Below are 27,550 nucleotides of genomic sequence, written 5' to 3'. Positions count from 1 at the left end.
CCCACCAACAATGGAGGAGTGTTCCTCTTTCTCCACATCCTCGCCAGCATCTGCTGTCACCTGAATTTTTGATCTTAGCCATTCTGACTGGTGTGAGGTAGAATATCAGGGCTGTTTTGATTTGCATTTCTTTTCAGGTATTTTGAACATAACAGTTTTACTAGTATAGTTATATATATATAACTTTAACATGTTTTCTGTTGAAAAAGGTACTCTCTCCCATTCCTTGTGTGAAAACTAAAATATGCCTCTCTATATTGATCAAGGATGCTCATCTTTCCTTATCACCAAATGTTAGCATTGAGAGCTACTTCCTGTAGTCTCAGTATATATTACTTTCCTTTCCACTACCTCAATACCTCACCAAATCTGTTCCAAACATAACACCCCAATTTCCTGACCCTCGCTCTGGTCCTATTCTTTCTCTGGGTCAGGCTTGCTGTTTCATTGTCGTCTTCATGTTGCTATGATTTATAGCTGGTCAAAGTTCACTCTATGGAAAGTGGGGGCTGGAAGGACACTAAGGAGCAAAGAGATATAGACAAAGAGAGGGGACTCGTGATCTTGGATCCTTTCCTGTCTAGTAAGTAGTTATGGCTCCTTAATAACTTTATCATTGTTTTTTGAATGTGTTGCAAGGGCTATATGTATATAGATGTATGTACATCTAGGCCAGCTAATCTGATTTCACTTGTTCTCAAAGGGAATTTAAGAACCAGCTAAACTCTTGTTTCCCTTTATGTCACATTGTGATGGTGAAATATTTTCCATAGACTTAGGCATTTGAACAGTTTAGCACTGCTGGAAGAGGTTCTGGGAGGTGCAGTCTTATTGGAGGAAGTGTATTATTGGGGGCTGGGGTTAAATAAAAATGGTCTCATGGGCCCATAGGGAGTGGCACTATTAGGAAGGGTGAACTTGTTGAAGGAGTTTTGTCACTAGGGGCTAGTATTTGAGGTCTCAGTGTGACAGTCTCCTGCTGCCTGCCAATCCAGATATGGAACTCTCAATTACCTTTTCAGCACTATATCTGCCTTTGTGCCACCATGTGTCCTGCAATAATGATAATGGACTAAAAGATCTGAAATGGTAAGGCAGCCCCAATTAAAAGGTTTTTCTTTGTAAAAGTGCACTAAAACCCTAAGTCCATGAGCTTTGAAAGTATGGCCTTACCCCATTTCTAGTTTGCTCTCTTTGCTTCTCAGTAAAGACAAAGAAGTGGCTTCTCAGCTTCACTACTCCCATCTCCATGTCTGCTGCTTGTAGCCAGGCCCCCCACCATGATGGACTCATCCCTCTGGAACTGTAAATCAAAATCAACTCTTTGTTCTCTAAGTTAGTTTTGGTCTTGGTGTTTTATAGCAATAGAAAAGTCTCTAGTACACAGATCTTTCTTGATTACCTCAGCTTTAGTTCCCTGGAAGTAACCCATGCCACCCCTGCTTTATTTCATTTATTTCCTGAGGTGTCTTTCTTATCTTTCTTTAATTCTGTTCCCATCTAAATCTGTGTTCTCAAAAGAAGGGATTGGGGAGAAGGAAAAAGGAACAAAGGGCAGCAATCATTGAATTGGGCACCATCACTAAACTAAATAGATGTTAAAGGGAAAAAGAAGAAATAACACTTCAGAGATTTACAACGACAAAAACATTGCTCATCTACTGTGTTAAGGTGCAGTGACTTCAAAGATGAGGAAGTTAAGATGGATCTTGAAGGACGAGTAGGAATTTAACAGACAAGAGATGATGGATGGCATGGTGTTTCAGGGACAAAGAATAAGATGAGCAAAAATAAAAATACAGCAGCCAAAGTGGTAGTACACACCTCTAGTCCCAGCTACTCAGTTAGCTGAGGCAGGAACATAATTTGAGCCTAGGAGTTTGAACTGCTGTTCAGTTACTATGTACTGAACAACATAGTAATACTTCCACTCTCAAGAAAAAACATGGTGTTTTTGTTCAGCGATCAACAAACAGTTTAGTTTGGCTAGAACATAGGGTACAAGAATGGAACAGGAGCTTGAAGCCTTGTTTTGTTGCATATGGTTGTATACACCATTAGTCCAAGCACTTGGGAAATAAAGATATGCTGATCTATTTGAGTTTCAGGCTTAGTCAGGGCTAGAGAGCAAGTTCTAGACCAGCCAATGCTACATAACTAGAACCTGTCTGAGGTTGGGGGAAAAGCCCTGTTTTGAGGATTTTGAATGTACAATTGAGTGTGTACCTATTTGCTTTAGTGTTGAATAAGGAAATGACATAATCATTTGGGATATTAACCTAGCATCAATATGGGGAACAGAGGAAAACAGGAAAGGCTGGGAGGCAGGAACACTGGTTGTGAGGATTCTGCAATACTCAAGGCAGTTACAAATGCATATCTGAGCCAAGCTCAGAGGATAATCAAGATAAACATGTTTCAGGAAAAGACTGATCACTGTCAAATGTACAGAGACCATGAGAAATGTGAAAATTTGTTTTAAAAGATGAGGGGTGGACGGGATTGGGTAATCAGAGGCTACAAGTAACCTTTGTACAGGGATTTTCAGTCAGGCTTTGGAAATAGCTGCTAAATCATATGGGCTAAGAGTACATCAGAAGGCTGCAAGCCTAGACTGCTCTCCAAAAGTTTGACCATAACGTGAATAGAATAGAGCTCACTTTGATCAAAGGGGCTCGTGTAAATTAGAGAGGGGAAATCACTAATGGATCCAATCAGTCAATGATTTCCTCTGGCTGAGTAGTCCACATTCCCAGATAAATGGAAATCCCACATATCAAAAATCATTATACTGAGATATTTGATAAATAGCCCATTGATTGAAAACCCCAGAGAAGAAAAAAAGTTATTCAAAAGTCTGTGTTTCCCACTACAATGTGTTTCCATTCAAACATAGGATTCCATTGGGAGAATGTTTTTCAACAAGTACTTGCAACCTGTTGCAACACTGGCTTTAAAATGGATTTATCATAAATAATCCATACTGCAGAGCAGGACTAAGATCCCTGCTGTGTTTTCCTCATTTATGGCCCTGAACTGAGAAGACTTATGGCTTGTACAAAGCTACAGAAAAGAAAAATTAGGGCTAAACACATAATTTGGGGTCTGGTTAGACTACAAGCCTTGGGTTACCATCACAAAATTATGGCAAATGGTTAGTTTGCTCTGGCCCCCTAGCAATTTACAGAATGCCAGTCCATTTAACAACACAGTTCTAGAGCTGACAAGATGACTCTAATTTCAACCTTGCTTCATTAATATGAAAAATGCTTTGAAAAATAAATCTTTGGCTAATGAAAACACCATCTGTTGATGGCTTTTTGCCACTATTTTCTTACATTATAAGACGTAATTTGGGGGAAAACACTGAACGTTTACTTACTTCCAGTCATTTGTAAGGAATGAAAGCCTCCTTTCAAACTGAAATTGATTCTCAATAATGAACATATGCGGAGGGAAGCAAAGAACTGAAGCAATTTTGCAGTCTATCTCCTCATGGTTTCCAAAATACCCAACACTCACAAATCATTGAGAAGTAAACTTTCGGGGAAACTCTCGGTTTCAATGATGAGATTGCGTTGGCCACGGGATTATCTTGTCTATACCATGTCTAGTAAACAAAGTTGATTTGTGTGGGTGTTTGTGTGTGCATGCACACAAAAATCTTCTCCTGTCAAAATAAACATGTCTCTTTGTTATTGTAATTCCGTTTTGAAGAATTACTTTGTTTTGCTCCTTGCACATGGATTCCAGTTAATGACTGGGCTAGGTTCCCTCTGTCCGAGCCCAGTCAGTACAACATTCTCCAAACAGTTGAACCATCACAGCAAGAGAGCCAAAGTGGCAGGGGAGATTGGAATGGAGATATCTGCTGGGAGGAAACAGGGACAGGAGGTTGGCAGAGAGAGCAGGATGAAGTTCCCATTTCCTGCTGCAGGAGGTTACCTCTGAGTCTCTCTGCATTTCCCTTTTGTGAGGGTGAGAAGCCATTTTAGCTTATAAAACTCTGAGACCCTCTTCACCTTCTAATGACTACACTCTGGCTCTCACAGAATTGTACATGTGTCTAAACAGCACAAAAAGAAGGGATGACTTGGCGGCCTTCCATAATTGAGATCGTAAGAGGCCTGTGTTAGCTAAATTGGCAGTCTACACTGATTCCATTTTCACCCTAATTCTATTTCATTTGTATTGTATAGGCTTGGCCTTTTTGAGCTCTCCAGTTCCTTTACTAAAGAACACAATTTTCTGTCCAGGAAGCCAGGCACCGACCACTCTTCTGTCAGACAGCATCCCATTTTTCAAAACGCCCTCTGTGACTCACCTAAATAATTGCTTTGAAAAAATCTCACTTCTTTAGGTACAGGTTACTTAAGGTAACATTCTTTTTTATTTAGTCTCTCAAGAAACTTAGTCATGTAATAAAAAAAAAAAAAAAAAAGAGAGCGCGATCTTCATTAAAGGAAGAGAGGTTACTCTTCCGGCACAGAGCTGTCCCAACTCTATACTTGCCACACTCCATTCCAGGGAGGCATATGTAGTTACACACATGAGCACTTACACACATGGACCAGACACAGCCAGTCTTAACACCTGGAAAGGGGGCCAGCTTTTCTGTTTGTTCTATTAAGACATCAAGTATTGCCATCAAAAGCCTGTTTCCTAGATAGCTTTCCAAAAGATACAGGGAGAATATTTTCTATACCTAGGCAAGATCACAACTTTGGGGCTTTGATATGGGAACTGAACCCTGGGACAAAGGGTAGGAGTGAGAAAGAGAAGAGAATCAATCTCAAAGTTAAGTTTTTAAAGATTAAGACAACTTCCATATATCTCCATGCATGTAATTTAGTGTGAAAAGCAAGAGACAGGTAGAAATAGAGACTAGTAAGGTAGGGCGTAGGAAACATGGAGTAGATGAGGAACACGGACCAGAAATGACTGTTTGCATTAAAAACTGGGGAAAGTAAAATCATCATCATCATCATCATCAGGTCTGGGGATATATCTCAGTAGTCCAGCACTTACTTAACATGTATAAGGTCCTATGTTCAAACCTGTGGCAGGAGGAAGACAATTTACAAAAAAAAAAAAAGAGAGTGCTTATATATATATCTATATATGTGTGTATGTGTGTGTATTGATAATATATACTTATATATAACTATATATACAATGTAATATATCCATTGGTAATCCCAGCATTCAAGAGGCTGAGGCAGGAAGATTATCCATGAGTTCGAGTCACAGTGGGAACCTGTCTCCACAAGCAGAGCAAATATGTCAGTCAGTGCTACCACTCCCACTCATCACCCTTTTTTTCCCATCCTATCTAGATATGAACATTTCCTGCTCCTCCAAAAACCAGAAGCCAGAATCTTAATATGCTTTGCAGTTCATGCTCTACCTTCTTCTTCTTCTTCTTCTTCTTCTTCTTCTTCTTCTTCTTCTTCTTCTTCTTCTTCTTCTTCTTCTTCTTCTTCTTCTTCTTCTTCNTCTTCTTCTTCTTCTTCTTCTTCTTCTTCTTCTTCTTCTTCTTCTTCTTCTTCTTCTTCTTCTTCTTCTTCTTCTTCTTCTTCTTCTCCTCTTCCTCCTCTTCCTCCTCCTCCTCTTCTTTTTCCTCTTCTTCTTCTTCTCTTCCCCAAGTGTTTGTCTTAGAAATACTTACTTTGCTTTTGCTTCAGTCTGTCACTTTATATATCAATTACATATGGCCTTTCAACAACAGAACACACCATCTGGTCGACAAACTGAAGCCCACATCCTTATGCCAGAGTTTATTCTTTCCCCCAACACTTATTTGCTGTTGTAGAGACATAAGCTATGTCCTACAATGAGATGCAGATGACATTCTAGATGTGTATCACACAGGTCAACTCCACTTCAGGTTTGTTAGAAAATGGCAGACTCTCAAACAGGTAAAATGGGTTGTCACTGTCTCCCTCTTCTCATTCAGACGTCTCTGCAAACATTGAACACAGACTCGAACCTCCACTTCTGTGACCAGAAATGCTACTCAAACCATTCTGCATGTTTCCTTTCCTCCTTGGATGCATGCCCAAGTTCAGTAAATATTTAGCTTAAACAGGTGGATTTTACTTGTACCTTCTAAATAAACCTAAATGTAGCATTTATTTTGATAACACTCATCATAGTGAGTGAAAGCCTCTGAATTCCATTCTCCTTGCATAGCCCCTCCTCACTGCCAATCTTTTGGCTACAGTTTTTTCTTTCTCTTTCATCTGCTCTTCCTTCATATATAATTTCTGAGTGGGCTATGAGAGTCAACCCTTGACCCTCTTCTCAGCTTGCTTTTGCATGGCTGACTCTCCATTCTGAAGCCAATTATATCTATTCCTCTAGCCATTTTTCAGCCACAAGAAAAACTTGAATTTCAATTCCTTCTAGATCCTTGCCCTTGCAGTTCTTGTAACATTCCGTTGGTTCCACCTGCCAGATGTTTGAACACATTCTGTTCTCTTAAGCAGAACATCCTCATTCCCTGACTTTGCCCCAAGTCCCCAATAATGAAGTCCAAAACCTACTGTCCTTCCACGGCTCTCATAACTTCTTGTGCTTACACTGTTTTGTAACCATGTTCTCAATTGTCTGTCTCTCCTTGTTCTACCAGGGTTGGGATTAAGCTGTGTTTATCCCTTTAACATCTTTTCTGTTGCCTAGCATCTAATAGGTGGTCAGCGAATATTTGACAAAAGAATGTTGAATGACCCATAATTACATGTTGTCTCTTCCTAACTTCTTTATTTCTGTCTTCAGTGCCTTTCTTTTGAAGACATCCCCAATTCAAGCATTCTTCTTTAAGTCTCTTGACCATCTAAAACCACTGTAGCCATTCATTAAGTCCTATTCAGTCCTTTCCTCGTGGAGTCTTTCCAATCTGACCCTTCTTCGAACACAAATCCATCTCCAATTCTCAGTTCTGAGTCTGATGACATCTTTTCCTTGTTCTAAACTCTGGGTTTCAGAGCATCCTGTGCAAATTTCTATCATGCTAGCAATCAAACTGAATTGGATTTTTCAATTGATGTGTCTGTCTTCCCTACTAAGCTCAAAGCCCCAGTTGTGACAAAGACTGTGTCTTGTTTCTTATAGCTCCCACTCCCACTACAATGTCTAAAATGTTCAATAAACAAAGTAAGGGTTCATTAATTGTCAAATGATTAAAGAATTCTCTAATCCAAATCCCCCGGTGCTACAGTTAAAGTTTCTTATATCATTGACTGAGACAAAGAATGAGGCATTATCTCATTATATCAAATGTTCGTGGACTTAAGAGACTTTACCATATTTCCATCTTCAAATGTCACTACTCTAACCTCAATAATTCTTGCTTCCTTACATGTATTATATTTCTGTAATAAGTTCCTTTGTCCAGTAGTAACAGACAAGATTCTCACCAACCCGAGAGTAATCTGAATCATCCATCATCTTTTGAAGTCTGCTCAAAGTAGTTATTTAGCTCCGCCACTAGTGACTAAAAGACCAGTGACAAAACAGCCTCAAAACATAAAGGGGAAACACACATAATTGGAGTTTCTATTTGCTAAACTTGCTCTTAAGCTAGAGAGATGACAACAGAAAATATCTTCCAGCACAGGCTCCTATTAATACTACATGAGTGCAGAGCCAGAGAAATCGATGAAGTCTTGGAAGTAAAAAAACAAGGATTCAGATCAGTCTTAGAAAGCAGTTTTAGTAAAGATGAAATGAAAATACATTTACTCAGACACCCACATAGCCATTTACAGAATTATTCAGACTTTTTTTTGCCTATTTTAGAATCATGTTCTGTCTTCTTATCTTTGAGACATGCCTTGCTATGTAGTCCTGGCTGGTCCAGAACTCACTATGTAGATCAGGCAGGCTTCAAACTCGCAGTGACCCCCCACCCCCTTACTACACCCAAATGCTGAGATTTAGGCATATGCTAACATGCCCTTGCCTGTGTTTGCTTTTCTGTTGTTTTTATTTGGTTTTGATGGTTTGTTTGTTTGTAACACATCCTCATGTATCCAAGGGTGTACACAAACTCACTATGAGCCAAGAATGACCTTGAACTCCTGACCCTCCTTCCTCTACCTCCCAAGTACTAAGACTGCAGGCATTCAACACCATACCTGGTTCTAGATTTATACATACATATGATGGGGGAGAAGTCTTGAACAGTTCAGAGACAACAGAGATGCCAGCTTTATAAGCAATTGTAACTTTAGGATCTAGAATTGAAGGGTGAAGACAGGGTTAGCTGAGAAACCCCTTGATTTTAGCCTTCCCATCCACATTCACCCATTACTATCCATACCTCAACGAACATAAATCCCAACTATTTTTTCATTTTTATTTAAGTTTGATAGAAATTTTATTAAATTGAGTGCTGCTTTTCTTGCTATATTTAACAAGTTATTCTAGACCCAAGTAAATAAGATACAATAAAAATGTTTTACCTCTCCTTTCATCTATAGTAACCCACCCTGGTTTATACTGAAGATTTTTCTAATTTAGCATAGAGGTCTGGCTCATTTATTAGAGTGATCCTTAACCTTGTATGGTCTAGCTTTAGGGTAGGTTATTCTTGAGACTCTAACCCTCCCTAAGGTGCCTACAGAAAGTCTTACACTCATGATCTCCACCTGCCCAACTTGTCAGTAGATATCACAGATGTTCATCTTCATATACAGTGACACATATTGATAGGCACACCGATACAGCTCCACACAGGCATTCTCAGTCACAGATTCATGTAGAAATGTACACCCTCGCAGATGACAGTGCCTACATATTTATGCAAATATACCCTCTTCCCAACCCAGTCTCTCATAAAGATATGTATCCTCTCATGTTTATATTCATACTCATATTGGTTCAGATGTAATCAAATGCTTACTGGTACATACTTGAGAGAGTATCTGTCTTAGCCAACAGAAGTGGGTGTCAAGTGGGTGCACAGACAATTGACTGGGAAAAGCAGAATGAAGGTGAGTGGCAGGACAACAGAGCGACTGAGTAGGAAGAAGGACAGTAATCAAAATGATGTGATTCAACAATACCTTTCTTTCTAACCTTTTAACTTTTACTGTAGCTTTCCTTTGAACATTCTCCAAGTCTTATATCTCCTTAATCTTTGTCTGGGAATGTTTAGCTCTGTCTCAACTTTTATTTGTGTGTGTGTGTGTGTGTGTGTGTGTGTGTGTGTGTGAGAGAGAGAGAGAGAGAGAGAGAGAGAGAGAGAGAGAGAGAGANGAGAGAGAGAGAGAGAGAGAGAGAGAGAGAGAGAGAGAGAGAGAGACTTTCCAATGGAAAAAACTTAATCCAGTTCCAGGTAATATACTGTAATAACAAGAGTCTTGATATGTAAATATAGCTACATATAATAATGATTTGCAGTGGTGAATTAGAGGAAATAGAATGAGGAAAGGAAAATGTGCTTGTTTATCCCTTCCAGGAAATTCCTCCATCCCCCCTGGTTTTTTTATCAGCTACATTTTTGGCAGGCTGTGGGCATGGAAATGTGAAGACATCGCTCTCAAAGAGAATTATAATAATCACGTCTGATTTATACAGATGTCATCATAGGGTTAGGCAGTTGGAAAATCCAGTAATCAAAATGAATAGGCACTTAAAATTAAGGACATGTCATACATTTGCTCACGCTCTGGGTTTGAAAATTGTCAGTAGTTCACAGGAGACATTTTTAGACATCCAAGGTATTCATAATGGCAAGAATGATTTATGTCTACTAAGATGAGAACGAAATCAAACCAGGTGCACTAATATACTTCCTATAACATAATTCTAACACTGGGCATAGTGGTTCTGGCCTCTAATCCTAGCACCCAGGAATCAGATTCAGGAAGAATGTGAGTTCAAGGTCAGACTGTGTTACATAAAAAACAAACAAACAAAAGCAAAATCAAAACTTTGCCTCAAAAAAAAGAACAAACAAATAAACAAAACCCCCATGTCATTATGAAGACCTAATTTCTTTGGATTTCTTAAAGAGGCACTATGTATGTGTTTGACAAACACAAAAAAAGGATAGTGAGAAAAAAAAACATTGTATCTGGCCTCAAGGCATTTAAAATGTCTCTGTAGTGTATTAGAGCAGACTTGTGGGGTTTGGCTTGAGCTCTAAAGAGCGGGTAGAGTTCCTAAGCAAGCCAAGAGAACAACACTGGTGAAAGTAGAGGGGAAAAAAAGCCAGACTGGACATTTTGTATGCGGTTAGGAAGTTCACCCGAGTAGATGAAGCTGGCAAAATTGAGAGTTGTGAGGGTAAAATTGAAATGAGCAGCAAATGATAAAAATAATAATAATAATCCCCTTTCCCACTCGGCACTGGTGGAGGAAATTCCTCACCTCCCTTTTTCTCTCCTGCCTTCCCTTCCTCATCCCTCTCTCTTACTCACAAGAGTGTGTGTGTGTGTGTGTGTGTGTACTCCCTTTTCCTTTTCAGACAACATAACAAACCACACAGTTGGGAATGATTCAGATGTTTCCAGTCTCCGTCCAAAAATGAACAAAAATAGTTTCCACTTAATTTATAAACAGATTTTTCTGCACATTTCCTAAAAATTAAGGGGGGAAAACTATAAAAAATATAGCCACTCTTTCTCCAAAAATTACTGATTAGTCACAGACCAAGACATCTTTTTATAAAATACACTTGTATTTTCCCAGCCAGGAGACTAGAACTATAGCTGTATACTGCCAAATCTGCTTGATCTATCCCCCCATGTTTTCCGCTATTCTGGAATAGCCAGTGTTCTCTAGACACAGGCTTATTCTCCTCAGTCTCTTTGTTATCTCAGCAGTACATATGGATGCTGGTATTTCTGTGTGGAAGATTTTTCAAAGCCAATGCCTTATTATGATCCTAACACCTGAAAATATTTGGCAGTGATTACTCCATCCTCTCCATGTCCCCCACTCTTCTTACTCCCACCCCTACCTTTTGCCATTGTGAAGCTGAAAGTTATAAAATTATGTCCTCTTCCTGAGGCTGCTAATCATGGACCTACCTACGGGATGTGTAGTTGCTGGAGCATAAAGTTAGTTTCAGAGGGGAAACAGCAGTTAAAAAAAGATAGTTGACTCTGCCCGGAGACTGCTTTTCAGTGCCAGTGCAATTACTAAACAGGTCTGTTAACATTTACCACGTCACTTAGTGGAAGAAAGTCTCAATGTATGAAACTTTAAAATGCAAGGTTTGCACTAGACCAGGTGCTTGGCCTAACAATTGGATGATTCTAAGACTTTAAGGCAATAATATTACCCTCTGGAGCCCCACAAGAATCAAAGTTACACCTTCGCTGAAATAAAAACATTGACATCGAGTCTTACATACATTAGGTATACACTTGCTCTTAACCAAAAAGCTGAGAGAAGGTGACATGTTGGAAACAATTCATTATCAAAAGAGGCGCAAACCATTGTAAGTGTGATGCTCTAAATATTGTGTGCAGTAAATTACAGACAAGATCGTGGATCTATTCTGACTGCTGCTTCCCTTACCAACACTAATTTCCATGTAAATTTGAATAAGTTCACCAGATTCTAACAGAAGAAAAGCCTCCATTACTTTCCCACCTCCCTCCATGCTATTGGGACCTTCCTTCTAGCCTGGCTTATGTAGACTTAGGTTCTATTTGGGGGTGGTAATCTTACTATTCATTTAAACATTTTATTTTGTTAAGTTTCATTTTATTTTATAATGAATACATAATTAAATATGTGATGATATAATATTCATTGCAGAAATAACAATTGTTTTAAATTATACAGAAATGTGGGCAATTATGCCTTTAATTGTATATAACAGCATCTAACAGACATTACAAGTTTTAGTTTTCCAAAAGTCCCAAGACATTTAACATTTAAACTTAACAAATTTAAGCTTTTTAAATTGGAAATACTTTTTCCACACAATATATTCTGATTTGCAAAATATGGGATGCTTCCCAAATTTGTGTGTCATCCTTGTACTGGGGCCATGCCAATTAATTTTCTGTCATTCCAAGTTTAGTATGTGTGATGCCAAAGCCAGCACTGAACATTTGATTTAGTCAGGAATCTATGTTAAGTAGCTCCCTTCTTGAGAAAACTTATACCACATATCAGGAAAGCAATAGGAACCCAACAGTTGGCTACATCTGACATTTGTGACCACCAAAGTAAGGTAAAAGGCCTTTCAAAACCAGGCACTTGGGCTTGCCAATAAATAGTATTTAACATAACTTCATAAACCCCGCCCACTGAACACAAAGGCCTGGAGACTTGTAAGATGGAACCTGCAAACCTAGGCACAAACTCACCACTTTTAGCTCAGGAGTTTGACCACACCTCCTGATTTGGTGATCTATTGGTGTAAGAATTAGCTCTAAGTGAAGTGCTCACTGGCAATTTGCAACACTGCTTTCTTTGCCGGTACTGATGAGGTATTTTGTCGTCGTTGTTGTTTCTTGCAGAAATGGTACTAGAACCCAGGGACTTGACACTTGCTATGCAAGCACTCTATCACTGAGTCGCATCCCCAGACCTTGCAAACACATGCATATACTAATGTCCTCCACAAATCTCTCATCTGCATAGATATACTCAGACACTTCCACCCACACCTCCATAGAGACCCAGCCAAATGTATGCAAATTAACACACATGCTAATTTCAGTACACCTACACAGGTACGTACTCACATACTAAAAAGACAAGGTGGGGAGATCATAGCAAAGATATATAATGCACAATGTGTCACAGATGAGAAAGGCTGCTGTTACCCTTGTGAATTGCACTTCCCCAGAACTACAAGCAGCCTTATGTAATATCTAAGTCCCAGGGAAAACTTGCAGTGAGTAGGTTATTCTCTATGAAAATAACTTGACTTATTTGACCTATAGAAAAAGTGACCCAGTATATTGGGGACCTTGCTACCTGTACAACTATGTACTAAATCAAAATTGTGAGGGAGCAAATACTGCTTACCTTTAGTTTCTCAAATCGATCATTCAGAGAAGCGACCTGATGGTCTCGGTGACGACCCACCAGTTTGCATAAGGCACAGATCAATTGATCATCAGATACACAGTACATGTTCACCTTCTCGTTCTCGTGGTCCAGGCAGGTAATCCCTCGAAGATGTGTGTCTGAAACTGGTTCCACCAGGCGATGGCTGGTGAAAGGTTTCTTGTTGGGGTGTGTGGCCCGAAGGCAACGGTCACAGTAGGAGACCTCACAGGTGATGCATGTCTTTACAGCATCTCTCGGAGGGTCCTGCTCACAGAATTGACATGCAATTCTCTCACTCGACATGGCGGAGCTAGGCCTGTAAGTCCTCTCCCGGCGGCTCTCACTTGGAGAATTGGGCCCACTGACTGAAGCCTTCTGGAATCGATCAATAATGTTCTGCAGGGTCACATTCCTCTTGAGGCCATCCAGGCCCCGGTGATTCAGTGAGATAACATACCTGCATGTAGGACACTGGAAAGCAGTAATGGGTTCAATGGATTCACCAGAGCTGCAGCTTGAGACCAAGATGCGGTGGGCACAGCTAAAACATAGGCTGTGAGCACAAGGAAGCAGAAGAGGGTCTTCAAACAACTCGAGGCAGATTGGACAGGTCAATTCTGACTCCAGTGTTTCCATCTTTAGTGAAAATAATCCTGCTGAGGCATTAAGAACCGCAGAGGCTGGGCTCTCACCTGCAAGTAACACAAAGTAAGAGTCACTAAGCATTTCTGAAGGAAAAGTGATTGCAGAATAATTATATTGTAACCAAGGGAGACTTTCGGCCTGATAGACTCCCTAGGGACACTTAAGCAATAGGGATTATTGGAAAATTAATCAGGAAGCCTTTCTGCACCCTACTCTCCTTCAAACCTTCGTTTAGACACTTGCCTGGGTTTTGTTTTGTTCTGTTTTGTTTTAGTTTTGTTTTGTTTTCCTTCACCAATAAACAGAAGCAAGGGGCTACCTCTATGTCTTGGTTTCCTGATTACCATTACCATTACCATTCCAGCTCCCACACTCAGCATGGACCATTTCCTCCTAAATTCTCCATTGGCATCTCTTCTCTGAGACTGTGATGAGTTGGAGGCCCTACAAATTTCTCAATCCCTATTCTCCAATATTGTACTCTATTTCATGTCAAGGCAAGATATACAGGCTGCTCCTATTTTACATCCAGTGGAAGGAAAACAAGGCTATATTTCAAACTAGCTCTCTCTTTCCTGAAATGATTCCATTCTAAGTGCCTGCATGGAGAGAAAAAAAAAAAAAAAGACAGACAGCTTTGGGAAAATGCAGTTTCAGTGCGGAATAATACATTTTCCTCCAGACTATGAACTTGAATTACTTTATATTAGCACACATGGAGATCTGTTTCATCCTATCTCTAATAAGCTGAGTCATTTAAGACAAAAGATGATATTATGCCTTTCCATTTCGCTTTCTCAAACCCTGACCTCTGAAAACTCCTTAATTTGGTCAAGTTGGGTAGGGAAGAATTCCAACTGTGGACTTAATCTGTAACAAGTGCTCGTCCAGCTTCTGTCTGTCTGTTTGTTTTTATTGTTACAGATTGTTCAGCTAGCACCTGCCTGTTTAAAAAAACAAAACAAACAAAAACAAAAAACAAAAACTCGTCTCCCGGGTGTTTTTTATTCATGCTTTCTAAAACATGACTAGATAAAACTCAAGATCTATCTGGAAATTGTGAGTTGAACTGCCAGAAAACTTTCAATCTGGTAACTTTCATTTTCATGCAGACCAGAGAGTAAAAGAAATGCCCCAAATGACAGTGCTAACGAGTCTGTCACTCTCTCCATTTTCTCACAGTCGTTTCAGACTTGGACATAAAGATATTGCTATGAGTCTTTGATATTCTAAGTTAGCTCTCACTAAGGACAAATAGAAAGCCTGCCTCCCTGGATGAAACTGTTGGTTCTATTAATACGAGAGAGAAGGGCTTCTCTTGATTGTGAGGAGTCTTGTTCATCTCACTAGCATTAGAAATCTTCATCAGGACCTGAAAATTTGATTCTTCCACTGGTATTTGTTCAAATATTGTCAGTGAGTAGTAATATGTGCATAACCCTCTCATGGGAATCACCAATATTGAGTACAATTATATCTAGCACTTAAGTAAAATAAATGCATTCACAAAGGATGTTTCTAAATCAAACCCATTCAATGTACCGAACTAACCAGGTATTTAATGAACATCCTACAGTAAATTGGGCTATAAATGGGGAGGGTTTTCTTTATAAGGCAGCCACTCCCACTTAGGTTAGTAGGTTCAAAGGTTTGTTTAGCTACATTTTAAAGACTGAGACATGTGATAATTTTATTTTATGATTTTCAGTTACTTAAGCACATTCATCCATATGTCTGAAGAGGGACCTTATAATTGTATGCCTTTAGAGAAGATTACAACTCCCACACAGGGTAGGACTATTTCCTTAGATAATTTCATCTGATAGTCAAATTAAACATTGGCTCAAATGAAATAACACTCTCTGACCATCCTTGCAAAAAAATGCAAGGTTTCCTTAAATGGTGAATGTTATCATCCAATCCTAGAAAGTGTTTATTACTTCAAATACTGGGGGTTTCTAGAACATTCACATTAGCATATATGTATTTCCTACTAATTCTCTCCTCTCCTGGAGAACCACAACAATTTTGTATTTTTATTCATAGCATGATGATGCCTGGCACAAAACTGGTATTAAATAATGGCCAATAATGTATTGCTCAGAGCAAACATAAGAAGGCACATATTGATTATTTATATGTGTTCTGAGTGCTATGTTAAGCACTTTATGTACATTAAATTCTTTCAGGACTGTGAATATGGGATCATTATTAGACCCATCATAGACTTAGGAAAATGAGGCACAGAGTCATTAGTAAGTCAACCAGAAACACACAAACCCAGAACTGAAATCACTCTCATGCCAATGCCTGTGCTTTGTCTCCTACACCTTTATTCTATCATCTCACCTCCTTCACTGAAGTTATCTTAACTATTTACAAGAGAGTTTCTAAATGGCCGGCTTCCGCTTCTATTTTTGTCTCTCTGTCCCTCTGAACCCTCTGCCTCTTTCCGACTCCTTCCTTTAAGACTATCTTCATCTGACACTGTACTTCTACTACAACCCCTTTCAGAGCTTCAAGCATTCCACAATGCCTGTGTCGAAAACTACCCAGGTTGCTCAGACATTGCAGAAAGTCGAGTTTACATGTTCCGTTAAGGTGCCACAGCTTCCCAGTCTTAAGAGGGAAGAAGATATGGAGAAGTATCTCTTCGATTTCATATGAATCCCTAAAATGTGTTCCCAAATCAATATGACCCTTGAACCTCACTATGAAATTAAACTTAGGGAAACACACTCTAGGTCACAATGGCCTTATATAAGGTCAAAGAAGGAATCTTTAACTAGAGGTTTCTGGACCTCCTAGAAATAAATGTCTGCAGTGTGTGAATGCCATTTGTTACCAGAAGAGGATTGTTCAAAGCTTTCAAAGGACTCTTGGAGGTCTCCATAACAGTAAAGTCTAACATAAAGAAAAACAAAAGAAAAAAACAGAAAGGATAGATAAAATGCAGAAAATTACTTAAATGAGCCACACCTTATTTTATTTTAACATAACTGCAATAAGTTCAATTGGTTAAGATCATTGACTTCTAATGCCTGATCATCCTGTTTCCTCCCCACAAAGGATGGGGTGGTTGGCATACACTACCACGCCTGACACTCCATTTGTTTTATTGTGACACAGTAACATCATTAGCCAATTTGAGGGACTGGATACTTTTTGCAAGTTCCTCAAACATTTGTTTATTCATTAGGGCCCCTGATTCTCATTAGTGCTGTTCTAGCCTGCCTGAAACTAGCATCCATTTCCCTACCTCTATTACTAGCTAAGCATCAGTACAATACCAATTATTGTTTTTAGAGTTTTCTTTAAAAAAAATAAGTGCTAGCATGACAAAGAAAGTAATTTGTCCAAGGTCATACTTGCTTGCAAATAGCACAATAAATAGTCAAACGTAGAAAAAAATAAAAGCCTCTAGAAACAAGCCTGTATATTTATAACCAACTCGTTTTTGACAAAGGTTCCAGGATAATTCAGCAAAAAAAAAAGAAGAATTTCAACAAATAGTTCTGGGAAAACTTCATCCCAACATGCACAAGAAATGAAGTTAGAAAGCTATATTTATTATGACATAGAAAAATCATTAAAACTAGGTAGGCATGGTAGTGTATGCCTGCAATCCCAACACTTGAGAGGTGGGGACAGGAGGATCATCAGAACAAGTTCAAGGACACTGTGGACTACATAGTGAGAGATCTTGGATTACAAAAAAAAAAAAACCCATTCAATCTAAAGATGAATACAGGAAAATGGTCTATGAATCAAAACAGCAAAAGTCTTAGAGGAAAAGATTCCTGTAAATCTGACATGCCTTAGGTTAGACAACAGGATTTTTTTTTTTTTTTTTTTTTAGATCACAGCAAAATCACAAACAACCAATACAGATAAATGCTACTTCATCTAAATTTAAACCTTTAGGGCTAGAAACTACAGCATCAGCAGAATGAAAAGGTAAAGGATCTTCCAAAGAAGATAAACAAGTAGCCAGTAAGCACATGAAAAGATATCCAACATCATCAGCCATTAGGGAAATGCAAACCAAATAAACACACTAGAATAGCTGTAATAATACAAAGCAAACAAACAGAAAGGGAAAGTAGCAGGTGTCTGCCAGGATGTGGAGAAATTGAATCCCTCATATATTACTAGTACAAATGCAAAATGGTGCAGCTGCTTTGGGAAATAGTTTGGCATTTCCTCCAGAGTTAAATGTGAAGTTGCCATCTGATCAAGCTATTCCACTCCTAGGTCTATACTGAATAATTTTTTTTAAAAATGTGTTTATTCAAAAGCTCATGCACACCAATGTTCATGGCAGCAATATTCATAGTAGCCAAGGGAGAAACAACCAAACCACATCGTCTGATATATGAAAAATCAAAACATGGTTTATCCTTATGATACAGTATTATTTGGCTATAAAAATGAATGGAGTACTGATAGAACCTGCGATATGGACAATCCTTTAAAATATATTTCCAAATGAAAGAAACCAGTACAGAAAGTAGTATATTGTGTGATTCCCTTTATATGAAATTCCTAGAATAGGGAAACTCATAGGAACAGAAAGCATAATAGTAGCCAAGGTCTAAAAGAGGGAAGGAGTGGGTGTAAGTACGAATATGTATGGACTTTCTTTCTGGAATTTCGACAGTATTCTGGAGTTAGACAGTGGTAATGGGTGCACAAGTTTTTTACTATATTAAAAACCACTTGACTGTATACTTTTAAATGGTGACTATTATGATATGTGAACCACATCTCAGTCTTTAAAAAGAGATTCAAAGTCAGATCAAACTCCAGACTTAATATAGCTAACTACTATATGGTATCAATGTATTGCAAATTGTGTGATTATGTAGTGCCCATAAACTCTACTGGATTGCTTACTTCTATTTGTTTTTAATACTTTTTTTCCAGCTAGGGTCTCATGTATCTCAGCAGGCCTTGAACTCACTAGGTACCTTGAACTCCTGATTCCCCTGCTCCACCTGCTTAGTGCTGGAATTGCAGACAAGCATCATCGCTCCCAGCTTGAATAGCTTATTTCTTTTTTTCTAAGTCGCTGGTTCCCTATCTTGGTCTTGCAATGCTCGGAGACATCTACAACCTGTCAATGAGTGTCAGAAAATTCTTAAGCCTCAGTTCTTATTTACTTAAAAATATTTAAATTGTTGCTAAAAACACGTAATTCCTACCTACGTCACAAAAATACTTTTAGCAGAGGAAGGGACACAACAAAAAGAAAACAAGAAGGTGTTGCAACTTCAGAAAGTTTTGAGGATTGCAGATCTTTGATTTAGAAGGCTGTAAGGACAGCAAAAGAATGTGAATCTGATCGAGTATGACCAATGACTGATAATCATGAAGCTTTCTCTAGAAAACACATGGCTTGTCATAAATGAATTAAGGAAATATACAAAATGGTAGAAACAATTGACATATCAAGAAATAACTATCTTTATGCCTACAACCTTTGGAGTTCCGTTCCAAATAATTTAGTTACTGGTGTGTAAACAGACATGTATGGTTTTGCTCTTTCTACTAGAAGATTCGTCCTGCATAGTTTATCTTCACAGTCTATTCTTTTCAGTTTGAGCTTTTTTAAGAAGTAGGAAGAGAGGGGAAGGATGAGGTTACCAACAAAAGGAGACTTATTGGTGAGGCATTAAAATGCTGTGTGCCTATATAGAAACGCAAAAAGAGCTTGCCTCTCCCTCCCCCACTTTCTCTTTCTTTTGAGACAGAGGCTCACTGAGTAACCTGGACTAAGCTCAATCCTCTTCCCTTTGCCTTTCAGTGCTTAAATTACAGTCATGCACCATCACTCCTACCTAAAAGGAAGAGGACATGCTTCAATGAAAGTGGTTATGATTTCAAAACATAACACGTTTTGCACTTACAAGATGAAAAATTGATTCAAGTATTGCCCTCCAAATCTAGCATTAGCTAACTCTGATCAAGAGTTATGATCAAGCAGCTGTGATCTGCACTTGACAGAATTCTATTATTTCAAATGCCATTTGAACATAACTAAATGCCTACTTATCCCAACAGCTAATAGCCTATCTAGTTTTCACATTCCAGATCTTCTGAGTATGCTCTGGACTCTTACTCTCTCCCTGGGGAGCTATTGTCTACCCTTCTTCCCAGAAAAGCCACAAATATGAAACTAAGCCTGACCTTTGTTCTATAGATTGAGAAAAGAGCTAGATTTTTATCTTTAAAAATAATACAAAAAATATTCTTTGGGATATTAGCTTTAACCTTTCAGGGTATTAGCATTAACTTCCCATGAGACTTTTCTTAGAATACCAGAAACGATACATCTTCCTTGGAGTAGGAACAAACAAGTCCTGGCTTAGTCTCTTTCTTCAAGTGCAAGATGCTGTTCAAGTTGAACTAGAATCACCAGATATTCCTCTAAGATGCCTTCTAGATCAGATATCCTATTATTATAGAGTTCTTTCTATTTATTACCATGCAAATAAGATATCTTGGATGCTATAAACTAGCTCTTCAAAACATGACTCTTCTTTACCAAAGTAACTAGGAAGGCTAAGAAGTGGTAAGCACTGCCACCAAGACAACTAGAGATGGGCAAGGTGTATGGCTGTCCTTTGTCTAAGCTAATGGGAAGTGTAGTAGATGTTTTTACTTGTAGTACCTCAGGGAGATTTATCAAACTTTCCAGTGAACAACTAAAGGGGAGAGGAATGCCTTGTGAGTCTCAACCAATGAAAACTGCTTCTGGACCTGAAAAAGAAAACTGCCAAATCCAAGAACATTTTGAAAAGTAGATGGCTCATTCAAGTTCAGAAAAGATCCTTGAATGTTCGTACATGGCTGTAAGCCCAGAACTTGGAAGGCTGAGACAGGAGGATCACAACTTAGTTCAGGGACATCCTGATCTACATAATTATTTCAAAGCCAGCTTGGGTTCCACAGCAGCTGTAAGAAAAGAAATCTGACATAAAGGTAGCCAATGCATAAACTTCTTTATATTCTATATGATGAGAACTCAGAATAGAAGGCAAAATGGAGGTTAGGTAGGTAGTCAATGACTATAATTAGTTAAAATAATAATATATTTATATAGTGTATCTATTTATATAGTATAGTTACATATATATTTAAAAACCACTCTTTCATTCTTTTACTAAAGTGTTCTTAAAGTTTTCTATCTAACAGTACTAGCTTATGATGCTAGGTAAAATATTTAAATTCTTTGAACCATAGCCTCTTTCTCTTTTAGATCAGAAGCCCCCACTGTATGCACTGCATATACTCTTGTGACAATCCCATGAGGAGATAAATTAACCTGTTTTAAAATTACATTTACATACATCATGCATTCATACCTGATATGATACACCCAGAACAGTTTTTGACAAGCTAGAAACACTTGGAAATTCATCACAAATGTAATTGACATGAAAGAAAGCAGTCATACTTTTCCACACAATCCCAGGAAAACCACAGTTCTAACTGATGCTCACATGTCTTAACATTTAGCTTCCCATATGGTCCTCCTGAGGGAAGAATTATTTCTAGTTTCTCTTTGTTTTGTTTTGTTTTTAAACAATTTATTCATTTATTTTTATTTTTATGTGCATTGGTGTTTTGCCTGCATGTATGTCTCTGTGAGGGTGTCAGATAGTGGAGTTACAGACAACTGTGAGCTGCCATGTGGGTGCTAGGAATGGAGTCAGTGCTCTTAACCAGTGAGCAATCTCTCCAGCCCCTCTAGTGTTTTCTTTTAGGCTGTCATCATACATTGAGAGACCTCAGAACTGGAGGTTGATTACTGGCTAGGACAGAGAACTGATCCAGTTCCTGACTAATAGGCATTAAGGCCTACATAGTATTTTATAGTTCAAGAATTGAATGCTATTCCCCTCTAATAAATGGCTCCTAAACCTACCACTTTGAGCATTTTATATAATTCAGTCATCATAAATATTAAAATGAATATCAAAATAACAAGACCAAAAGTCCCAATCTGCCTAAAATACAAAAGATTAATGAAAGTGTGATCAAAATACATTGTAAAATGTATAAAGATTTCACAGAATAAAAATATTATTTAAAAATGATTAATCAAGGTAACCAAAAATGGATTTGCTGAGGTAACTTAAAATATTTGACAAGAATTTTAAGTATGATTCATAATGCAGATTACACTGGCAGAGCTATAAGCCCGAGGAACAAATGAAGAAGAACCTTATTCACCTAGGCTACTAGTGCAAATTTTCATCCATTTTAAGACTGAACTTCCAATCCTCTGTTTTTTCAATGATGCATTTTTAAATCTGGTGATTTTTAAAGTATTTAGTGTCCTACTGGGATGGGCAGTCATTTCTACTTTTCTATAATAAAACTTGTAATATATGTATGTAGGACACTCTATTGAATGTTAGGCTGTGAGGACCCCAAGTTCTGATCAGTAACAAGAGACAGAAAACAGAGGCCTATTTGAAAATCAAGCTTCCACTCTCCTGGGAACCGCATGGATCCTAGCAACACTGAACAAAAGGCTACAGATGCAGTGATAGAGGAATCTGAACTATAAACCATTTTTCTATCTCTGGACTGTACACACACACACACACACACACACACACACACACTTTGCTCTCCTAAGTCAGCACTGTCTTCCATGCCTGCACATTATGTTCCTATCAGAGCAAATTGCAAAATATTAGGAGTTTAGGTTTCAGGAAGAGTTGTCATTATAGAATGGGTTTTTTTTTTTTATCAGATCATCTGGTCTCTGTAAGAGGATGATTCAGAGCCAGAGGATACTGTTCATCATCAACCAGAGGAGTCTGACCTGCAGAAAGAGGCTAAGACAAAGCCCAAGGTCAGGCAGTCAGGGTGCGGTGGAGAAACAAGAACCCACACTTTTCTAACCCAGTTACACTAAACCAACATCGTAGTGTATATACTCTATTCAGACAAATAGCACATGGAGAAAGTGATGGTGGGATGGTGTCACTTCTTTTCCCCAAATGCCTCTGCCATGTTTATAGGCTTTCTGGAAGTCTGATTATCAAAAATGTTATGTGATTTTATGGTCATGAAGAAAAAAAGATAAAAAAGGTAGCAGACAGAAAAAGCCACAGAGCACAGCCTTCTACAGTCCACAGAAAACTTTCTGCAGTTTTAATCTATGAAAATGGATGGCGACAGGATTCTTGGCCCTTGAAGGTGAGAAGTGAGAAGGGGCACTAATAGTCTGCACAGGGCAGACAATAGAGTGGGATTGTCTTTTCTTGCCACCCCAGTCATCTGAACTTCTCACTTGATGCTGTGACTCAACACACAGAGAAGCACTTTTCTAGCCTCCTCTGTTACCGCTCAGTGATGAACACTGTATTTGTTGAGGATCCAGAAATACACACAGCACAATATCATACTTTGTATCCAATTTTCAAAAAAGTGACTATATTTAGGGCTAGTGAAACTGCTCAGCGAGTAAACTTGCTGACAACCAAGACTGGTGTCTGGAGTTTGATCCAAAACACTGATGCAGTGGAAGAAAAGAGTAGATTTCCACAAGTTTTCCTCTAACCTCTGCTTGTATTCTATGGCACACATGCATGCTCATATGCACACACATTCACACAAATAAATAACTGTAAAAATTTAAGTGAGTGTCTTATTCTATCCATCATAAACATATCATACCTCATACTTTAATGATAGAGTGTGTCGAGTCAGGACCCTCTGCTTAAGGAGGCATGTCATAGACACAGCTTTCTTTTGCACAGAAGACAGAACAAAAAGTCAATACTAAATGGAATTGGAGCACCCTCAGACACCCTCGGGCCTCCTCTAGCAGCTGAGTCCCATTGCTAACATCTAGAAATTTAGCAAGCTCTATAAAAACTGAATGACAGACAAGTAGTTATCTCTAAAAACTGCCATCTGAGACATAACTGTGTGCCACATCCCTGTCTTTGTCTTTAGGGGCTCTACATCCATGTTAAGGAAGAGAAAGTCTACTTCTAAGGGAAACCTGACAACCAGAGACAGTATTCTTCACTCCTCATCAAGCCAATGATTCAAAAAGCATTCTTCTGTAGTTTCCTTCCTAATTGTGGTGTCAGCAGATTTTATGGGAGGAGAGAATGGAAAGGCTCACCACTCAGAACACTACTTGGATGCAATTATGACACTCCACTGGCACTATTTTAAGACTTGCAAGTTGGAGCAAGTTGCCCTGCTTTTAGAGGAGGGATTAACCAAACCAATTTTATCTAAGTCAATTTGCGCTGTTCAGATGATATGTTTGTGAAGCAACCAAGCCACTCATTTGCAGCAAGTGCCTCTCAAAAGTGGTCTTGCAAGGTACAACATGCTAGGCAGGAATCCCAGTAGTCATGAAAGTAAATTGGAGAGACAGCTCTTCATGTGCCATAACCCTCTCTCCCTACTCCACACATCACACACCCTGACTGCATCCTAGCCATGGAGCCATGGAACTGTAAGTAGAGTTTAGCATTGGGCAAATATGAGCCCAAAATAATGGGTCAAGGGCAGGTCCTCACTCAACACAGCCAGCAGAGGCTTCTGTACATTAAAGGTGCTTTGAAAAATATTGACTCACTGCTGCTAGGTGCTAGTTGTGCTTATATAGCCAGACCTAAATGTATCTATGTCACTTTTATTGGTCATTAACTAACTTCCCCCATGTAGACTAAAAAAAAATGGGTGAGGTTGAATATTCAAATGAGTCTGACTCACATTGTTAGGGTAAAGTGTAATCAATATGATTTATGACTCGACTTAAAATCATCACCATTACTTTCTATGCCTAATTGTATATATGTTTCCATTCAGTTGCATATACATTTATGAAACAAATTGACTTAAGATCTAAATTACAATGACAATTTGAATCTCAAGGGAACTAATAATGGCAAATTAGGGTTCCTGTAAATTAGTGTTCCCATTTATACCCAGTCAATCCAGTAACCCAATAAAGGATAAATGAAGTGCTTTCATTGAAGAGTATAATGCTGAGGTTTATAGAATCCTTTTATCTTCAAAGGACCAAGCCAATACTCACAATACCCAGTACACAATATTATGCCTTTTATGCAAGTGCAGCAACTGTGAAAAAGAGGTCATACAAATGTCTAAAGGCCGTAAAGCCAATGCAATGTCACATCTGGAATGAACTCTCTGATCTTCTTGGCTTCCAGGCTTGTGTTTCAACCACATGAAACGAGTTTTGTAAGGAACAATCACGAGAAATCTAATTCATATTATGAGTCTGTGTTAAGCTAATTGATTGAGCAGGAATATATAAAAATAGCAAAGATTGATTCTCCCTTGGGGCAGTGATGAGCAGAGAGGAGAAGGTTAAAAAAAAAAAGGTGGAGATGCTGGGATAGGAATCTAGGGTACAGCAAAAGCTCCCCAGGCAGAAGTGAGCAAGAATGTGAACTCTCCATTTGGCAACTCCATCTTCTATTGGAATAGTGTCAGAGATCTGATTCGATTTCAGAGAGGAAATGGAATGGGATTAAAGTCAGCCCTTGTGGTCCAAATCGAGAATCGGATTAATTAATCCCCACACAATAGTTGTGTACTATTACAGTTTCCAATGTCTTGCTTCATAAATACTCCTCCTTAGAGACACACAACTAATGCCATTCAGCAGCCCCACCCTCCAAAATCTTCCCAAAAAAATCAAAGTGATAGAAAAGCAAGAAGCTGCTTTGCTGGGATGTGCACAGGTTGACAGAGAAAAGCTGAGAGTGCAGGAACTCTGGTGGGAGATGTGGGGGCTTGAATGTGAGGCAGGAAGAAGAGGCAGAATAGAGACAGTACCTAAGGAGTGTGGAAGAGTGGGGAAAGTGAAGAGTTCAACCATCCCTGGATCCTAATTTCCTCCTCTAAATCGAAATGCCTCTTAAATAAATAAATAAATAAATAAATAAATAAATACTATGCTGCACGTGAAGTGCGAAACAACCCAAGCCAGCTCATCACCAGTAATGTTCCAGTAATTTTTACGAGCCCGGAATGGAAAAGGTTCCCCTGTCCCTGCTTCAGTCGCAGTGTGTCCTATGGACACACTCAAGTTTTCCCTCTCCCCCCTACGGGGCTGCTTTCACAGCTAGGCCAGAAATAAAGAACCGCCCAGACAGAGACCTGAAGATCGTTTCCCCAGCAGGGAGGAAAAGGGGAGGGAGAATTAAGTTTCTCCCTGGATTCCCGCTCGCAGGGTGTCCACAGAATCTCAGGCTGCTGCGCCAGCAGCACTGAGCCAACCGCCGACCTAGGGGCGCCGCCCGGGCCGAGGACGCCGTGGATTGCGGGAGCGTGGGAAGGCGGCTGCGCCCTTTCCCAGACTTGCGCCTAGGCGCCACGAGAGCAGAGCCGCTCCACTGCTTTCTCCCTGCTCGGCCTGGCGAAGCGGGAGGCCTCGGGCCATTCCCCAGCCTGGGATCTAGGAGTGCAAACTCCTTCCCACGAGGGCAGCGGCAGAAGCCCGGGTCACAACAGTGTGACAGACAACCGGGGCCCTGCCATTGCCGCCTGGACCCCGTCTCCCCCCTCTTACCCCCCCCCCAAGCCCAAGTGTCCTCGGCCAGCTCCAGCCCCGGCGGCACCTGAAGAGCAGCAGGAGCCAGCTGGGGCCAAGCCCGGCGCGGGCGGCGACACTACCCACCCCACCACCACCACCACCCCACGGGCCTCGGCGAGGGGACGCGTTTTACCCATATTGTTCCCGGGTGCCAGCCATCTCCTACGCGCGCCGGGGAGCGCCGGGCGCTCGCTGGCCTCCGCAGCAAGCTGGCTCGGGCTCCCGTGCAAGCTCCCGGGCCGCTGTCGCTGCCGCCGCCGCCGCCACCACCACTCTAGGCCGCCGCCCGCCTTCGCCGCTGCGGCCGCCGCCGCCGCCGCCGCGCAACAGCCGGGATCCGCCAGCCCGCGCGCCCCACGGGGGACAGCACGGAGACCGCAACGTTCCCGCGTCTAGGTCTCCCGGGCTAAACTTAAAGAGTTTTCGCCTCTCGGTCCAGAGGCAGCACCATGACACCACCGCAGCACCACACTGTCATTTCCGCCGCCGCAGAGGAAAAAAAAAAGGCAATCCCTTCGAAAGGAGGGTGGAGTGGGGGCAAGCGGAGCCGAGGCTGACACCCTACGGGAGCACGGGGAGGGGCCGGGCAGAAGGGGCGCTGGGCCACCTTCCTAGGCTCACCTTCCGCTGCCCCCGCCACTCCCAACTCCCCGTGCCCCTCCTCTGGAGGCGCGCTTACATGTTTTCTCCCCTGGCAGGAGTGACCAGAGAAACCCGAGCAAGCAAAGGCAGTGGGTGGGTGGGGTTCAGATTACTACTGTACCTACCAGCTGATTCCAGCAGCCTTTTCTCCAGCACCCTGTCATCTTGATGGAAGGCACAGGGAGAAGGGGCCTGAGCAGGCGCGCGAGCGCGCGCGTTTGTGTGTGTGTGTGTGTGTGTGTGTGTGTGTGTGGTGTGGTGTGTGTGTGTGGTGTGTGTGTTTGCGCGTCCACGACCCGGTGGTGTGTGTGAAGCGCAGAAGGAAGACTGTGGCCAAACTCTTCACCCACCCACCTCCCTTCTACATCCACAAACCCCCAGATCAGAGCAAGGAGAAGGCTGTTGCACTCGCCAATGAAAAGAGTGTGCCTGGATCCTCCTCACAGGTCCTACTGGTGAAGCTGTTGTATGCAAAGTTAACTAGAGAGTAAAACAAAAATAGTGGAGGAGACAGAGAAGGGCAGACAATTGAAGGAAACCCAACCCCTTTTTTCTTTTGACAAAGGGAGAATGGCAATGTTCTATTGGAGTTGGGCACAAGTTGTTCAGGTGGATTAAAGCCACTAAAAGTAT

The 27,550-nt window shown here is 40.3% G+C and overlaps 1 protein-coding gene and 1 non-coding gene across 5 annotated transcripts in view; both read right to left on the bottom strand.

The window, feature by feature from the left end:
- Mid2 (midline 2) overlaps positions 1–27,179 on the bottom strand; it is a 98,567-nt gene extending 71,388 nt beyond the window's left edge. For 2 of the 4 annotated variants that reach the window (XM_021153072.2, XM_021153074.2), the window contains exons 1-2: positions 26,409–26,977; positions 13,000–13,715 (exon numbers count right to left, since the gene is read on the bottom strand). In XM_021153072.2, the coding sequence (XP_021008731.1) occupies positions 13,000–13,715; positions 26,409–26,412 (720 nt within the window). In that variant the 5' untranslated portion in view covers positions 26,413–26,977. Of the gene's footprint in view, positions 1–12,999; positions 13,716–26,408; positions 26,978–27,042 lie in introns of those variants that run through there. The other 2 variants (XM_029473304.1, XM_029473305.1) reach the window with 2 other exon arrangements.
- Positions 11,961–12,067, bottom strand: LOC115030136. Its single transcript, XR_003835761.1, has one exon. It is a non-coding gene; the product is annotated as a U6 spliceosomal RNA (small nuclear RNA).
- Positions 27,180–27,550: the final 371 nt, after the last annotated feature.

The sequence above is a fragment of the Mus caroli genome, chromosome X, assembly GCF_900094665.2.
Source record: "Mus caroli chromosome X, CAROLI_EIJ_v1.1, whole genome shotgun sequence".
NCBI lineage: Eukaryota > Metazoa > Chordata > Mammalia > Rodentia > Muridae > Mus > Mus caroli.
The sequence above is the reverse complement of the archived record's forward strand: the minus strand, read 5'-3'. Positions and strand labels throughout refer to the sequence as shown.